The sequence below is a fragment of the Bufo bufo genome, chromosome 1, assembly GCF_905171765.1.
Source record: "Bufo bufo chromosome 1, aBufBuf1.1, whole genome shotgun sequence".
Lineage (NCBI taxonomy): Eukaryota > Metazoa > Chordata > Amphibia > Anura > Bufonidae > Bufo > Bufo bufo.
The window spans coordinates 641,869,698-641,888,964 of record NC_053389.1 but is presented as its reverse complement, the minus strand read 5'-3'; the positions used below and the strand labels follow the sequence as shown (position 1 = coordinate 641,888,964).

The 19,267-nt window shown below is 42.8% G+C and overlaps 1 protein-coding gene across 4 annotated transcripts in view; it reads right to left on the bottom strand.

Annotated features, from left to right (window-relative positions):
* SLTM (SAFB like transcription modulator) overlaps positions 1-19,267 on the bottom strand; it is a 52,372-nt gene that overhangs the window by 21,160 nt on the left and 11,945 nt on the right. For 2 of the 4 annotated variants that reach the window (XM_040413876.1, XM_040413877.1), the window contains exons 4-8: positions 16,795-16,974; positions 10,843-10,896; positions 5,680-5,707; positions 4,241-4,712; positions 3,661-3,698 (exon numbers count right to left, since the gene is read on the bottom strand). In XM_040413876.1, coding sequence (XP_040269810.1) covers positions 3,661-3,698; positions 4,241-4,712; positions 5,680-5,707; positions 10,843-10,896; positions 16,795-16,974 — 772 coding nt within the window. The remainder of the gene's footprint in view (positions 1-3,660; positions 3,699-4,240; positions 4,713-5,679; positions 5,708-10,842; positions 10,897-16,794; positions 16,975-19,267) is intronic. The other 2 variants (XM_040413878.1, XM_040413879.1) reach the window with 1 other exon arrangement.

Genomic DNA, 19,267 nt, shown 5'->3' with positions numbered 1-19,267 from the left:
AATTGCATATCAGATGCAGACCTATTCACTGCTATGGGGCCCTTTTCTTCCGTTCCCCGGCTCCACACAACAAATAAAACATGTCCTATACTTTTCAGTGAAAATCAGGACGTGGCCCCATTGAAGTCTACGGATACGCAAAAATGCAGAAGGCATTTTTGCAGACAGCATACGGCCGTCTAAACGAGTCCTTAAGGTTATATTAGATGGGCAGATTTTCTGCCCGATAATCTCCAACGAGCGTTTGTAGCACCGATGGTTGGCAATCTAGCAGTCTAATACTGCCTCCGATTGCCTGGTGCTGTGTAATCACGATCTGCCGCCGGCACACCGCTGTCCTGCATGGGGGACGAGCAATGATACAGCAATCGCTTCTCTGCATGTAATAGCAGCAGTGTCCTCTAAGGGAACACTTTGCTTGCAGCATCAGGGTGTCCAATACACCCTTTAGAAGCACTTAGCTGACGATAGCACTGAAGACAGGCACAGACATTCTGTTGAGGCAGCCTTGCGCAGCGAGGAGACAGCTCAGCTGAACGCTTCCAACACCTCTCAGTACAGACACCCACCATTAAGACAAACATTTTTACAAAGTGCAGTTACTGTAACAATAATCCACAATGTAGACCACCAACTCGTACCATCCTATATAAATATATATATATTTTATGAATTGGTTTAAGGCTGCATAAAGAGTTGAGCTGTCTGCCTTGGACCTAGTGGGAAAAAGCCAAATTGTCCCGGGAGGTAGTTCGCACAGAGATGCTAACCAGGATGGGCCCCCGTTTGCGGTCACACCTGGGACAGGAGACTGCAGACTCTCTGGCACCTTTTGTCAGCAGGGGGCTTCCTAACCAGAGAATTAATAATTTGTAATCCTTCATAACTTGTTCAGGAGGGCGCAGATGTCCCCAAAATCCAGCTCATCGCCTCTGGTATGATGGGGGCATCGCATGGACACTAGACAAGGTGTAACAACTCACCATCTTCTTAAAAGAAGGATCTCACCTTCCGAGCGTCTTGGACGTGTCACGTTTGATATGCTAGGACTCGGAACGGTGAGATATGAATTATGAAGGCCTGGGGCCTGTATCCTCACAAGGGCAACTGGGAAAATATATTTTGGATATTTTCATACCTGTTCCCTAGATGGCCAGTGGGCCGGCTGCATGTGTAATGAAGCTCGGCCCAGAGGGGCTGAGTCAGAGGTGGGAGTGAGAATCCCCCTCAGGCCTGCCCCTGGAGGGAAGTTATAAAAATTTGATTCCTGGGATATTTGGCGTCACAAAGGAAGTTTTGTGTTATTGCGTGAGTGTGCTTGCAGGCTTCAGGTGGCGATTAGTGTTGAGCGAACTTGTGTTTTAAGTTCGGGTTATCGAAGATATACGTTATGGATGCCGCTACCATGGACCAAGTTACGGTCCGTGGTAGCGGAATCTATAACGCAATTCTTCGATAACCCAAACTTTAGACGCCGAACTTAAAACACAAGTTCGCTCAACACTAGTGGCGATTTAAGCTCGAATTATGGCCTGGTGCAGGGCCTAACAGCGTGTGAGGTGAATCGGCCTGAAGGGCAACCCTTGTCACGTGACACTGTGGGCCGGTCTGGTCACCGGTACGTGAAACCCCCACAATAGGACAGTGGAACGTGATTCAATCACTCCTGTGTGCCAAAGACTGATCCATTTCTGCACTTGAGCTGACCGCATTTATTTACTGCTGATTGCAAGAGGATCTGTCCAGGGACAGCACAAAAAGCGTGGATATGGGAGAATCACGTCACTACAGTCATATTCCTGAAAGTTATGATCTGACCTATATTGTTGGAGTTTACACAGCCCACAGATGAGGACTTGGGGCCAAGTTATGATGTGCCTTACAGATGCATGTCACAACAAATCGATTATGGGAAATATAATTAGAAATGGACAACCCCCTTTACACTGCAAGAGAGACTTTGGATGGCTGATAGATTTACACCATTGTCTGGCAATTATCAGCACCATTCTGATACGCACTCACTGAAGGCAGATATGTGGAAAAGTTGATGCCACGTCAGATATTTTTCAGTCAGTCTGCTGGTGGCATCCCAGAAGTGGGAGTTCAGCTCAGGCCACCGATCATGGCACAGATCAGACATTTGTCATTTTAAGTTTTAGCACTGTCACCCAAGACTACAAATTTTACCAACCAGACATGAACAACTCATTCAGAAAAAGGTCATATCAAGTTGTTCATTGCAACTAAATGGGTTGTCAAGCCCTTTTATATGGATGTCCTATCATCAGGCTATCAATGTGGTCAGCAGAGGTTCACCACCACATATCAGTCAGCTGTTTGGGAGTAGCTCTGATGGTGGAACTACATAGATGTCCCATTGTGTACTACTCAACTGACAGGGGTGCGGGGTGTCTGATCAGATATTGATGGTCACCAATATAAAAGCTACTAACCCTATTAAACCAGGCATATTGCCTGCTGTGCTGGTTAAAATGGTGCTCATCTTGTGTAAATCTGATCTTCCCAAGAAAACTACTTTTAATTTTCATAAAATTGAGGTCTAATGGGTGTGGCCAAAATGGGACAGCCGAGGAGCACTGAGGGGAGAGACTCTGCCCCTCCGTGCACAGACGTAGACATTTGCATAAAGAAAAAAGGGAAGCTTTATCAAAATGTGTAATAGAAAACTGGCTTGGTTACCCACAGCGACCAGCTTCCACCTTACATTTGTCAGAGCGCCTTTAAAAAATAAAATAAATGAAAGGATCAATTGGTTGCTATAGGCAACTAAGCCAGTTTTCCTTTACACCAGTTTTGATAAATCTCCCCCATAATCTTTTTGTGGGAACACAGCAACCAATTTTCACAAGACAAAGTATCAGCAGGATCACCCCAACCACACAGTATGTCTGGTTCAGCGAGGTTCCTCCTGCTGACAGGATTCGCACATACTATTATCACAGGCCTAAACTGATGCAAACTAATATCCATGTCATAATTTCCTGTAATAAGTTCTCCGTGCCCTAAAGGGCAAAAAATAGCAGATTAGGTCAACCACCCTAAAAACAACCTGTCAATTTTTGTCATGCAAAATACAAACACTTGTGTAAGGCTGTGTTCACACAGACAGCATGGACAGAAAAGACCGACGTCTCACTGTTGTAGCCATGTCTGGTACAACAAACAGTTAAAACAAGAGCAGCATGTGTGAATTCAGCCTAACAATAGCGGTAAATCACCTCAGTGCATAAAGCCTATATTCAGTGCTCAGAACAGTATCCGATCCAATGACAAAGCAGAGAAGCCTTTCCTGAAGGGTCTGTGTGGGAAAGCCTCCAATCACATATACAAGTCACTAAGAAATGTATTAGAGCCATCTCACTGACTGTCAAAGTGGCTTCATTTTGAAAAGGTTGGTCTCCATGGAATAAAAAAGGTGTATGTAAACAGTTACAGCATTTATTTATTAAACAATGTTTACAGAACCTGTCTCCCATGGTTACAGACTACAAACAAACCCTGTGTAGTCTGATCTTGATTTCATACTCCAATCTCTGACCTACCTCTCTAAACATACTGTGGTTTATAATGTAGAAATTAAAAGTTTGATTTCAATTCTAAATACACATTAAAAACCTAGGGATGAAAACTGCCTACCTTTATCATCTTTAGATGCGGTTTTGTCCTTGGAAGAGCTGCAAAAGGTAAATGATTAAGAAAGATAAAGTGAAAAAGAGATCAATATTTCCTATGCAAAACAATCAAAATACACATAAAACACCTTGCAATGGTTCAATTGAGTCTTAGAGGATCAATAGGTTTCCCTGAAAGCTTCTTGATCTCATTCTCCCCAGGAAGCCTGAAGATCGAGATTTTTTTCTGACAAATATATTCAGTGTGGAAATATGGTAAATCTTCTCCAGAATTCAAGAATGGGACTTGGCTTCATTTTGTGTTCAAACGGGCAGCTGCTCCTTACCATCACCAGGACGAGTTTTTAGAAACTTGTCAATTTGGAAAAATAAAAATAAAATTGCTGGCAGTAGAACTGGGAAAATCTTGGATTAAAAAAAAAATAAAGTAAAAAAATAAAAAAAAAGGAACTTATGAGGCTCAAAACGCATTACACACACAAGGCAAGGTGCTAATTAAATTCTTGATGCTACCCCTTAATGTAGAGTGCTCTTAGGGAACGCTGGTAATCAGCATCTTAATGAACTGACATAGAAAAACAAACCTCTTTGCTTGACCTGAGGCCCCTGTGGATGATGGACCTTTCTTCTGAGAATCCTTCTCTTTATCTCCAGATTCAGCTCTCTTTGAACCTTCTCTGGATTCCTTCTTAACACCATCGCCTTTAGCACTCTCCTCTTTCTCATCTTTTTTCTTCTCCGACATATGATCTTTTTGTTCCTCCAGGCCATCCTTGGGGTCACTGGCCGCCTCCTCCTCCTCCTCCTCCTCTTTTGGCTTGCATGCCTCCGAATCTGCAAGTTTCACATTTTTACCTGTTTCTAGGAGGTCGTCTCCATCACAATCGATAGTGATGGCATCTTCAGCCTGGAGTGTGACAGAAACATTATCATCCTCGGCTTCTTTCAGAGAAGTGCCAGCTTCCATGTCTTCTTTGACAACTGGATCTGATCCGTTTTCTTCTGAATGAACAGGTTTAGAAACTTCTTGTGTACCATCACCAGAACCTGTTATATCTAAGAGGATTTAACAGGAATAAACATGGCAAAATCAGAAGTTTAAACAATTTCAAAGTGTAGCGCAGGACCTAGAGAAAGAAAATCTGGTTAACAGAAAACATTGCTTAGAATGTTAGACAAACAAGAGGACATTCTTCATGGCAAGACAGCATAATCGATATGATAGTGGTCCATGGCTCCAGGCTTGCTGTGCTTCATAATATGGGGTGCCAAATCCATGAGAAATCTTTAGAAAAGTCAGACCTATTTCCAACAAATTAACTTGAAACCTCATGCTCCTCAAAGCAGGTCAGTCTCTTCATCCATTTGTAGATTCATGACACAACGTCTTCCTAAAGATCCCACAAGTCCAATGACAGGAAATTCTTCAATCACACCCAACTCAAAAGCAGATCTTCATATCCAAGGTAATGTCAGAACAATCATTTCATGTAGTTCATCAGTGTCCAAGTGTACATGCCAAAGGCTGGACATACAATTCTTCTGCTTACTTCACGAGCTTCAGTGCAGCCAGGAATGACACTCCAAGAGATCTCCTCACTACTATGCGAGGACAACATAGGTATCCGTGTATCTCGTATATGCATATGAGCTGGTTCCAGATCTTCTAGAAAATCCCATATACAACTGTTTATACAATCCACATAATGGTAGGTAGCAAGTACATTAGTAGCAGTAGTAGTAGCAGCAGTCCTCCTCGGGCATAGACAAAGTGTTCCAGAAGTGAAAACCTTTAAATTATAATGGTTTTCTGTACTGATGTGCGAGCAGAAACCTGAAGCTCAAACTTACCTTTCAGAAAAACAAAAAAAATTAAAACATGCTACATTTACTTCCGAGTCCAATGTGCATACAGATATTTCGTCTTGATTACTCTTGAAATATTTGATTGCAATTGTTTCAGTCGGGAAACCTAGGCTAGGTTTTCTTAAACTAAAAGCAAAAAAGTTTTTTACCAACTAACCTTTAGCATTGTCATCCTCTTCTCCTTCCTAAAAAAAAATAGGGGGGGGGGGGGGGGGGGGGGGGAAATAATGAATTTAGGCTTTTTACTTTGCCATTTAAATCACTATTAACATGTTTGAGCTTTTTAAAAGTGGTTGTCTCACTTTAACAAATGGCACTTATGTAGAGAAAGTTAATACAAGGTACTTCCTAATGTATTGTGATTATCCATATTGCTTCCTTTGCAGCGCATATATAAGGTGACCAGGACAGGATCTGCGGTGCACGCATGCTTATACGCATCCCATAGTACCAGACAGGTTGCCGCTTATTCCTATAGTGTGCAAGCAGGACCACAACTGCTCAATTACAGGGTGGTCATTAACTTACCCTACATGATAAATGCCATTTGCTGAAGTGAGACAACCCCTTTAAGTCAGATCCATTTATGAACAAGTCTATAACACCGCTTGTGTAACTGTACAAACCTTTTCCAAAGCAAACTGCCCAATACATCAGCTACCCTACACTGCTCCAGTGAAAAAAAATGATACCCCCGAGTCATCAATGCATGGGAAATGTAGAATTACATGACATATCAAACAAATGAGCCACCAGCCATGCAATACATAGTGGTGAAGGGCAGCAGAGGCAGATCACTGAAGATACTGGGTGTATAAGGAACATGTATGCCATAGTAAGTTACAAAGGCTTGGTTAAAGGTCTTCTATTTAGCAAACTGTCACCTGTTTCGGTGCTAGATCATGACAGGGGTGTAAGTGCCATGAATTTTGGTTTGGAGCCACTTTAGGGATTGATTATATGTAAGAAAATGTATAACTTATTCCTTAGAGATGCCAGAATTGTCCCGAATGAGTCCATTAAACAGTCATCTAATGTTTTATTCAGGGTCTCTGCCATTAGCTTAAGCACCCTTAGATGGGGCAGGGCAAGACTGGCATCAGGTCCCCTTGGTCCCCACATTTCTACACAGATAAGTAATTATGTCAGATGAAGAAATTCCAACAATATTAGGATAATGTGTTTAGGTTTTAGATCCTGCTCTGTATCCAAAGGCCGATATTTCAGTTAAGGCCCAGATTAACATGCAAAAACACATTAAATAAAATTTCATCCACATGTCGCAAACCATTATGACAAGTATCTGCAAAACAAATATTGTTATTGTACCAGGTTAATTAACTATTAGCCAACATTTGGTCAATGAATTTTCAGTGAACAGGTCTGCTCAGCGAGGACACAGCTCTTATTAAAGGAAATGTGACTCTTCTGCACCACAGCATCCGTCAGGTATCACCTGCTTTACTGGAAGAACTGGAACAATATTTCCATAAGTCAGGCAAACTATGGGGTTCCACACTAAGGAGCTAAATGTCAGCACTTCTGTACGCAGGATCCCTAATATACAGTGCCTTGCCAAAGTATAAACCCCCTTGACTTTTTTCGTGTTTTGTTACATTACAGCCTTAAGTTCAATGTTTTGTTAATCTGAATTTTATGTGATGGATCAGAACACAATAGTCTAAGTTGATGATGTGAAATGAGAAAAATATACAAATAAAACTATTGTTCAGAAATCGAAAATTGGCATGTGTGTATCTATTCACCCCCTTTGTTAGGCAGCCCATAAAAAGCTCTGGTGCAACCAATTACCTTCAGAAGTCACAATTAGTGAAATGATGTCCACCTGTGTGCAATCTAAGTGTCACATGATCTGTCATTACATATACACACCTTTTTTTTTTTTTTTTTGAAAGGCCCCAGAGGCTGCAACACCTAAGCAAGAGGCATCACTAACCAAACACTGCCATGAAGACCAAGGAACTCTCCAAACAAGTAAGGGACAATGTTGAGAAGTACAAGTCAGGGTTAGGTTATAAAAAAAATATCCAAGCACCATCAAATCGATCATAACCAAATGGAATGAACATGGCACAACAGCAAACCTGCCAAGAGGCGGCCACCCTCCAAGACTCTAGGATCGGGCAAGGAGGGCATTAATCCGAGAGGCAGCACAGAGACCTAAGGTAACCCTGGAGGAGCTGCAGAGTTCCACAGCAGAGACTGGAGTATCTGTACATAGGACGACAATAAGCCGTACGCTCCATAGAGTTGGGCTTTATGGCAGAGTGGCCAGAAGAAAGCCATTACTTTTAGCAAAAAACAAAAAGGCACGTTGTGAGTTTGTAAAAAAAGGCATGTGGGAGACGCCCAAAATGTATGGAGGAAAGTGCTCTGGTCTGAGGAGACTAAAATTTTACTTTTCGGCCAAAGAAAACGCTATGTCTGGCGCAAACCCAACACATCACCCAAAGAACACCATCCCCTCAGTGAAACATGGTGGTGGCAGCATCATGCTGGGGGGATGTTTCTCATCAGCAGGGACTGGGAAACTGGTCAGAGTTGAGGGAAAGATGGATGGTGCTAAATACAGGGATATTCTTGAGCAAAACCTGTACCACACTGAGTAATTTGAGGCTAAGGCTACTTTCACACTAGCGTTCGGAGCGGATCCGTCTGATGTTTCATCAGACGGATCCGCTCCGATAATGCAGACGTTTGCATCCGTTCAGAACGGATGCGTCTGCATTAAAACTTAGAAAATTTTCTAAGTGTGAAAGTTGTCTGAGCGGATCCGTTCAGACTTTACATTGAAAGTCAATGGGGAACGGATCCGCTTGAAGATTGAGCCATATAGTGTCATCTTCAAGCGGATCCGTCCCCATTGACTTACATTGTAAGTGTGGACGGATCCGCTCGCCTACGCACGGCCAGGCGGACACCCGAACGCTGCAAGCAGCGTTCAGGTGTCCGCTCACTGAGCGGAGCGGAGGCTGAACGCTGGCAGGCGGATGCATTCTCAGTGGATCCGCCTCCACTGAGAATGCATTGGGGCCAGACGGATGCGTTCGGGACCGCTCGTGAGCCCCTTCAAACGGTGCGCACGAGCGGACACCCGAACGCTAGTGTGAAAGTAGCCTAAGACGGAGGTTCACCTTCCAGCAGGACAATGACCCCAAACACACTGCTAAAGCAACACTTGAGTGGTTTATGGGGAACATGTAAATGTGTTGGAATGGCCTAGTCAAAGTCCGGATCTCAATCCAATAGAAAATCTGTGGTCAGACTTAAAGGGACACTGACAGGGCCAAAAAGCATATTAAGAGAGAGATATATATATAGATATATATATAGATAGAGATATATATATATATATAGATAGAGATATATATATATATATATATAGATAGAGATATATATATATATATAGATAGAGATATATATATATAGATAGAGATATATATATATAGATAGAGATATATATATATATAGATAGAGATATATATATATATAGATAGAGATATATATATATAGATAGAGATATATATATATATCCATACAGGTCTTATAAAGTGTATAAGAATCATGTAAGTATCCCCCCTGTCTACCTTATAACTACAGTAATGTGAAGTTTTATAACCTGCTGGAATCGGGTTCAATCTGCCCAAGGGGCGGTGTTTCACCTCAGCTTGCGCCCAGCCAGCCTCGCCACAACTGCCGTTTGAAGCGCCGCCTTTTGGCCCTGTCAGTGTCCCTTTAAAGATTGCTGTTCACAAGCGCATACAACCAACTTGAAGGAGCTGGAGCAGTCTTGCAAGGAGGAATGGGCAAAAATCCCAGTGGTAAGATGTGGCAAGCTCATAGAGACTTATCCAAAGCGACTTGGAGCTGTGATTGCTGCAAAAGGTGAATAGTTATGCACATTGACTTTTCCTGTTATTTTGTCCTATTTGTTGTTTGCTTCACAATAAAAAACAAACCTCTTCAAAGTTGTGGGCATGTTCTGTAAATTAAATGATGCAAATCCTCAAACAATCCATGTTAATTCCAGGTGGTGAGGCACCAAAACACGAAAAAAGGCAAGGGGGTGAATACTTTTGCAAGGCATTGTACATGTTACTTTTACGACAGGAAAAGGATGAGCGGCTATGGACAATTCCAGTACTGCTGCTCCAATGAAGTGAGGAAAAATAATGACACCCAATTTTTCAGCTCCCAGCATGCCCCAATAGCTGTAGACAGTCCCTGGTATAGGTTATCAATCACATGACTTATGGGACCGTAACTCATACACAAGATGGTGCAATTATTGCTTGGATTCTTAATCATACCTACAAAACTGGCCAAGTGTATCTCTAAGACAGGGATCTAAGAGACCATTCAAGACCAGAACTAATGTAATCGCTAATCTGAAGCACTTTTTAGATTAACCAATGAAAATCACTTATTTTCCATTTAACTACAACTTTCCATAGGGGAAAAATCTGCAGCGATCTAACCAAAATTAGAGATTCAAGAACCTTATCAAATTGTACAAATTTAGCTCCAGAGCAAATTTGGAGCATATTTCACCTATTGCAAGTGAAATCAGTGGAATTTCATAAATTGTGCATTTTAAGTCTGTAAAGTTTTGTGCAGATTTAGTTGTGAAAAATTTCCTCAACACAGATAAGTTTTTTGAAATCTATACTTTGCACAATTTCAAAGCGTTCATGCCCACATATGGCTGTACCCTTAAAGGAGTATTAGTTCTCACCACCACAGACAATGGGGGCATACCGCTAGGATATTCCCCCCACTGTCAGATAGGTGCGGGACCCACACCTACACCAAGAACGGAGCGGGAAGGCGGTGGAGGACACTGCGCATGCACCCTTCATTCATTTCTATGGGGCCGCCGAAAAAAGCTAAGTGCTGGCTTGGCTATTTCTGTCAGCCCCATAGAAATTACTGGGAACAGCGGCAGCGCAAACTTGGTGCGTCCCCTTTCACTTGTATGGGGAAAGCGCTTGGCGCTGGCCAGACCCCGGGAAACCCGGAGTCCTCCCACCACCGCCTTCCCTGCTCAGTTCTTGGCGTAGGTGCGGGTCCCAGTACCTATCAGACAATGGGGGCATATCCTAGAGATATGCCCCCATTGTCTGTGATGGGAATACCCCTTTAAGGTTACCTATACACGCTTATTGGCTTGAGACCATAATGGAAGCCATGAAGCTGTGAGAGATCCATCATAAATTGCTCTGATGGTAGGAATATCAATGCATGTTCTGTCCTAAATGGCAGAAACCATGACAGAACCAATAAAAATAAAAAAACTTACATCAGCAACCACATCATGATCTGAGGAAGCCTGCATGTCTTGATTTTCATTATCCTTAAAACAATTTAAAGAAGAGTTTAGTTAGTTATTTTTAGGCAGATGAAAATGACACTATGGTACTCAACAGCATAGAAAACCTACAAACATTTCCTTCCGTTACTCTTGGCCCATCAGACAGAAAGGTAAACCCTCTAGAAATGTAACACTATAATGCCCTGAGAATGGCACAGATTTGAGGACTACCATACAAAGTGCAGCTTCAGAAACACCACTTTACATGGACCATAAGGAAGCAGTTAAAGGGAACCTGTCAGCATAAGGTAGTGATGGACAGACGCCGATTTCCGTGGTCTCTTATCTGTCAATGTGCTGTAGCATTAAAGAACTTACAAGTTTTGTTCAAGCACGATTCTAGCGTTGAGGAAGAAGCAGATGTAACATTGAGGTGCAGGCTCCTACTGCCCTCCCAACACAGGTCACAACGTTCTCCCCATTCATCTACATAAGGAGAAAGCGGTCAACAGTGGCAGGTGGAGTCTGCCCATCGTGAATACACCGCAATCCCGTATAAGATATTTGCCGCAGAACAAAGTGCAAGTTCTCAAAAACTACAACACAACCACACAAAAGTACCACCCCTGAAATCAGCTAAAGGGGCTTTAACAATGGAGGTGCATACAGTGCAAGACCACCTACACGGCTTAGTACCACAACATAGAAAAACTTCTCCTCACATCAGCAAAGACCCAACAGGGCGTTGTGCAAAAGTCCATTTATTTCAGTAATGCAAATTAAAAGGAATTGCATTAATGCAGCTTAAAATTTTATGAAAAGGTTCAATATTCTAGGCCCAAAGTGTCACACTCTAGTCAGCTAATTAATCCATACCCACTGAGCAAAGGGTACCTGAGATTGTGACTTTGGGGTTTCATAAGCTATAAGCCATAATCATCCAAATTATAACAAATAAAGGCTTGAAATATCTCACTTTGCATGTGATGAGTCTCTCATATGTTAGTTTCACCTTTTAAGTTGCATTTCTGAAATAAATGAACTTTGCACGATATTCCACCTGTATGAACGCAGTAATACCACACAATACTGATGCAGCTGATCAATTCCTTGGTGCAGAGTTTCTACATCATGTTTTACCTAAAATAAAAAGAAATTGCACCTGCCCCTGGTTTCCTCATTTTAACATTAGTTACTCCACATTACACCAAACATGAGGAATAGTGATATTTATAAGGTGAATTCTTATTGGCAGTTTTACCGTCATTTAGGCCAAACTTCGCACAAGGGTCAGAAAATCTAGTGCATTTGTAGAGATGTTACTCTACGTTCCAGACCCTTTTACTGGAGCAAAAGTGAGACAATGATAGCTTTTTTTAGATTAGCCAGATGGACAGGTTAACCATGCACTTCACCACTGGAGTGAACGGTCTAAAAATGCAATGGTCTAAACATATGTGAGCAAATAAGTGCAAAAAAGTCTCAATACACTCCTAATAAATGCCCCATGTATGACATTGGTATACAAGTTGTGGTCACTCACAGGGCAGTCCAAAGCACATGGATGATGTACACGAGTCTCTGCCGTCACTTACCTGCTGTTCTCTTTCCTCAGTGCTTAGCGAACCTGTCTAGTAGGAGGGGGAATTGGTGCGAGATGTCCATACAGAATTGCTGCTCACCATGAGGGCAAGCAAATTTCCCTTACAGCGACACCAGAATAAGTGAAAATCATACAGCAAATGGAGGAAGATACATTGCCAGTCAGGCATGAGTGTTCAAACAAATGACTGCGTAGCACCAAAGTGATAGGTAAAGCAGCTATCCAAATCAAAGTCATTAACGGTGAGCTAGACAATGGCCAAGGCAGCTCTGTGAGCCACATCATGTGTGCAAACCAAAGCCAATAATGCGGCTACGAAAACATAAAAATATGTCAAGATAACTTTACGTGCAATCTTACTGCCATAATGCAGATGGGATAGGCAGCCTGTTGATTTAGATCCACAGGATGAGTGATTGCTTGGGGGGGGGGGGGGGGGGTCCAATACTTGGGACTGCGAGCAATCCAGAGATCAGGGGTCCCCAGGTGGCCCATTTGAATGGAATGTTAGTGCGTCTGTCAGTTCCATAGATGTGAATGTAACGGTGGAACATGCACAGTATGTTTCCATTCACGGAATGGAAGGCCCCCATCATACATGTATTGTCTATCCTGCAGAGAGGTGATAAGTGTAGTTTGACAAATAATCCAACTTGACCCCGGCAGAATGTCGCAGCACACACGGTGTGATCATTTAGAATCTCAGAGAAGCAAATGCTCGGCTGCACTATAGTATTTATTCAGGTCATTTAGATTAGGCTCTGTTCACACATTAGGTTTTCCATACAGAAGTGCTGTGTCCGTAATAACGTGCACCAACAGTGCTTGACAGATTCCACTGACTTATGTCTTAGGTTCAGCCCCGTGTCCATATTCTGAATGGGAGAAATTAGTGCTGCACACTGCGCTCTTCTTCCCACCAAATAGGACGGTGTATTTGACAAAAGTGTTAGAGCCCTGGGCCTCATACACACTATAGTATTTGATCAGCAATTTTGATTTGAACTGGATTAAAAAAAAAATTTTTAAAAAAATAATAAATCCCGACTGCCGGCACCCCCAATGATCAGCTGTTTGAAGAGACTGGAACACTCATACAAGCACAGGGTTCTCTTCAAACAGCTGATCAGTGGGGGTGCCAGCAGTCAGACCCCTGCCCATCTGATATGGATGACCTATCCTGAGAATAGGAAAGTGGACAACCCCTTTAGGAGTTCAAGCCTAGCAGTGTTAACACCCATTAAAAAGAAAGCTGGACAGAGTTTAATAAATTAACGCACTGAGCAAAACAATAGTAATCTAGTGCAAGGTCTGAGCGGCCTGGGCAGAACCCCAGCTCAAGGATTCTGTATCTTTGAAGATGCTTCATAAGCTCCTTCTTCAGGCCTTTAACTACAGCACTGCCAAAAGCTACAGCATTGCTGTCCGGCCCCAATAACTATAACAGAGGTCGGCGGAGATCTGGCCATAACCCAGCAAATATGCCGGAAAAATACTGCAACACTGTAGCTTCCAGCAATGCGGGATACAGAGGTTACCGACAGGCCGTTCCCTGACGAACGTAACAAGCACTAGTGTGAAAGTAGCCCAATACAGCATTTTCAAAGGAACAAAAATGGAGCTAAACACCCTATCTGCAGCACCTATATCCTATGTAATTTGCCCACCTTCAGAGACTGCCACGTTGAACGTTTATCTCAAATTGGTATCACTGCAGTTGGATGTCATTTTTTTCTGGAGACGTTAATCAATTTACAAGGGTATTTTCCAGAAGTAAAACAGCATTTTCTGGCATGCAGATTGTTAAAAAAATTAAAATAAAGGATCACAAGCATAGATTGGCTGAACATCATTCCAGCCATGTGGACTACAGGAGCAGGAGGCGTATACCTCCAGTCAGTAACTGTACAGAGCTCACAGATCCTGATACACTGGACCTTTAAGCCTTCCGCTTCACAGCTCAGACACAGACTGCTCACTTCACCTACAGGAACGTATTGCCTGCCATGTCACAGAAGAGCTGCGGCCCGGTCAGTCACTGTCTACAAGACTGCTAGCTAACATTCGGCAACGCAATTTCTCACACTAAAGACAGGACTGCCTTCTAGAACCCCTGAGATACTGCTGTCCACACCGGACTCGGACAAGTTTCCTCTACAGGCTTCTTTTAATTGGTTTTAATTTTTAAATTAGTTTCCTCTATGAAGGTGTAATTGGTGAAAAGCAAAATCTACTTTTACCTAAACATATTTGCAGCTATGATCACAGACATGAAAGTCTTCCAAATCTGGGACAATAGGACTCACTCCTCACCTGTAACTGCTAGAACAAGTTACCTCTACAAATGTTAGGGCTGTATTACATTAAAAGGGAACCCATCACATTAAACATGGTGTCTGAGCTAAAGGCAGCCAGTTATAGAGCAGGTGGAGCCGAGTAGATTGATATATAGTTTTATGGGAATAAATTCAGTAAAATTTGTAATTTATTCATTTAAATTCCTGTTCATTCTGGTCTTTGTAGTAAGGGAGGCGGTCCTATCAGTGATTGACAGCTGCAGGAATGCTGTCAATCACTGATAGGAACGCCTCCTTTACTGCAAAGACCAGAATAAGTAGGGATTTAAATGAATAAAATACAAGTTTTGATGAATATTTCCCCCAAAAAAAACTATATATCAATCTTCTCAGCTCCACCTGCTCTATGACATGCTGCCTACAGATTATTTTGCACTTTCATGGTGACTGGTTCGCTTTAAAAGACTTTGTAGGCGGTTGTCAAGACGCAAGCGCTCCTTCCCGGCAATCGCCTGCTCATTAGCAGAGGACACTGCTGCTATTACATGCAGCTATCTGAACACTGAATCACTGTTTGCCGGCAGCAGATCCTGATTACAGCAACATCTGCCAACGGCAAATGATACTTTTTAAGCATGCCTAAAAATCTTGATTGCCCAATGAACGAGCGTTTGCTTGTTCATCAGGTTATCGACGGCAGTATTAGCGATGATCTGGCCGACCTTTAGTTCCCTTCTCCAATCACGGACCTGCTTTACATCAGTTGTCTCCTCTTCCTCACTTTTGCCATGTATTTTTGTATATCAATATTCTGATACCGTGTTCTCAAAAAAAAAAAAAAAAAAAAAAAAAAAAGGTATTAACCACTAAAGAATCCCATTTTTGTATCTTCTAATTAGAGTAGAGTTGTTGCGATATCAAAATTTGGATTCGGTTTCGATACCATAAAAAAAAAAGTATTGCGATACTCGATACAGCAGCTTCTCTAGTGGGCGTTCCTTCTCCCTGCGCTGCGATTGGACAGCACTACAGCCAGGGGAGAAGGAATGCCCACTAGAGAAGTTGCTGTCTCCTCCCCATTGCTCCGATAGTAATTAGCATATGGAGCAGGAGACAGTAATGGGGCACAGCGGGCGAACAGAGCAGCGCCCAGGAATAATAGTACGTGCAGGGAGATCCCTGGGTGTCGCTCTGTGTAGCCTAATACTTAAAGTCCAGACCCATGAAAAGTACTATCATTGGTGGCGCAGTGCGCCCTTCCCCCTCCTCCACCCCTCTCTCCGTCCATTGGTGGCAGCAGCACAGGGGGAGGGAGAGACTGCTTCCTTCCCCCCTGTGCTGCTGAGGGAACATGAGCGCGCTGACAGCAGCGCGCACATGTTCAGAGATACTAGACTGCGCAGCCCTGTTTCGAAAAAATGGAAATCCCAGTATCGTATCGATACTGGGACAAAAGTATCGATTGGGTATCGAAATTTTGATACCAGCAACAACCCTAAATTAGAGGCTGGTAAAATATTTTTACTTTCACTGTCATCTATGTCTCAGCAGGAAGACGTCAGTCTTCCTATTCAAATAAACGTGGGGTGCAGTCTTCAAGTGAATAGAACTCAAAGAGCTCCTTCTCTATTCCAGGGTAGCTTCCAGTTCCTTATGTTATATTACGGTTTACTATAGTGACAAATAACATCCGGTGCAAGTATCCTATAACTAGTGCACTTTCAAGACCATTACAGTTACAAATTGACAGAAAGCGAGAGAAAAAAAAAATTTGAAAGCATAAAATTACACCAATTAAGAGATCAGCGAGAAATGGAAAAGCAGAGCACAATTTATGACAAGCAGTAGCCATAAAAGAAAACTGTTCCCAGCAGGAGAAAGTAGTTAAGACGTTTGGTTCGTCTCCTGATGGGACCCACCGGAACAGACCCTAGTCTCGCATTAATAAGGCCTAACTCTCCACCAGCATACTTCACACGCAATTTGCAGCCAACAAATACAGACTCTACAGTGTGATTGGAAGGTAACCACTTGTCATACTTGGTTTCGAGGTTCTTGCGCAGTGTCTTCGTCCGGATTAGTAAGATTTGGTTCGCTGTCCTTCTCATCTTCTGGACATAGAAAGGTGACAGACTTTGCATCTTCTTCATTTTCTTCCGAATCCTTTACTTCATCGTTAGCATCTTGATCACTTACATCTCGTGACTCCATCTCAATGTCCTTTTTTGAAAAAGGCAAACAATGTGAATCTTTTAAAGCTCCATGAAAGGCTTACCCATTCAGTGAAAGAGGGGTACGCAGGAGGCTTGCCACAGCAGTACAGGCTCGCTAAGAGATTCGTGGCCTATGGTACAACCCATTCGCGTGGGCAGAGGATGCAAAATGAATTGTGCAAGCAGGCATGCTATTTTGGCCACTTTTCCGCGGTTGTAAGTGACGCATTTTAGCCTCTATTACAGATGGGACATCTTAAAAACCCTCATGGCTCTACTGGAACAAACAATTACCATCCACATGCTGCTCCACGAGACAGTTCAGTAAGAACACCGGCCCATTTACCACTACTGACTACCATTAAGACAACTGAGTGATAAAGCGGACATCTTTAGACTTGGCTAGCTTTAAAAATCCTATTTAAAGGTTCAGTTAACCACTAAACTGTCCCAATGTGCCATACGTTGTCACGTGCCATGTCACTCCCGCTTGTGTAGACACTTGAGAAGTGTTGAGCTTGTTTTTTTTAACACAAAAGTGTGCAAAAAACAGGTACACCAAAATGCTGGTGTAAAGTCCAACACTCAGGCCCCTGATCAAGTATGGGCCATTGCATCTACACATCTAGCACTATCCGCCATGACTGGTGTCCTTGTGACTTTAGCTTCTGTCCAAGCTTGATTTGCTGCTGGTCACTTTCCTTGTAGCAATGCAGTTTGACATCATGTACAAGTCTAATGAAATGGAGCAGCCAGTTCTGCCAAACCACTTAAAATGACATAACGGGAGGGAGGATGGGTGCACGAATCATGTGTGTGTCCACATTTAAATACTTCAGTCTTTTCGCCTCTAATGCAATATTTGACGATCACCAAGTTCACCGCACAGAAAACAATAAATTGTGCTAAAGGAGAATGAGAAGCCTCAAGAAGTATATCCATTTACAACTTATTAATTCTAATATTAGATGGATCTGACGATAAAATGAGACCAAATCATTTTTCTATGTCATGGGACAGAAATCCTGAGATCACTGGAGATTGTATGAAATATGCTTGAAGATTATACCGCACTAGGATAAAGGACCCCTCCATGAAAGTACAAGTTAGGTTAAACACTGAAGACCCAAACACTTATTCTTCTGTGGAGTCATGAATGAAAGGAGCCAAGTAATCGATTGAGCAAATGGGTATCCCTTTATCATAATGAACTATCAATCTTTACAGACATAATTCCTAGAACGCCTCTATCCCCACTAGATCATTAGGACTGTTAAAGGGATGGGTGATGGTCACATATGCAGCTATTAAATCACCAAACTAAAATGTGATACCCAGCTCTACCGTGGCGGCTCCTACAAACTCTGCACACTCCGCAGCCTTATTAGAGGCAGGCATCCGAGTGTCACTGAACATTTGAATACATTTAAAGAGGTTGTCTGGGGTCTTAATATTGATGACCTATCCTCTGCATAGGTCATCAATATCAGATTGGCGGGGGTCCGACACCCAGCACCTCCGCTGATCAGCTGTCACTGCGCGTACCCTCTCCCTTCCTGCTGCATGGCTATGGGACAGCAGACAGAACAGAGATGGGAGACACCACGCCATCTCCTCAACCAGCTTATCGGAGGGGGTGCCAGTCCCCTTCTGATCCAATATAGATTACCTAATCCTGAGGATAGGTCAATAGAAAAAGCCTGGACAACCCCTTTAATATACCCAAAACGTTTTGTAATAAAATTCCTTTCTAATTGAGCCAGAAGTACCAACAAACTCGTAATTCTGGAAAGTGGGGAATTGTCCATAAAACCTCACTGTGCACAAGTACCTCCACAGTCAGAGGGAGATCACCAGACCGCATGATGGAACTTCACCCCTTACCATGTCCTATACACATGACTACAGGAGACTGGGGAAAACAAATACCAGTAAGGGGCCCAAAAAACCTTTATACTCCCAATGGCCTGTCCACTCAATACAGGGATGTTACCAATACAAACTTAGCCCAACTTCTAAGCAGGATGGATTATTAGTCCATATAAAGGAAGAGTTCAGGGGAAGGGTTAGGCCAGGCTCACATCTGCACTGTAAACTCTGGCTCACACACATTGTCCAGCATACATGCCGGCTTTCTGCCGGACAAACAAAATCCTACATGCAGCATTTTTTGTCCATATGAAAGTAGACATATATGCTGGAAAGCGTCGGATGACCGGCAGATCCCATTATAGTGAATGGGTATCCGGCTATAGTCAACTCCGAAAGTCTCTTCTTCCACCAGAATTCACAGCACAGAT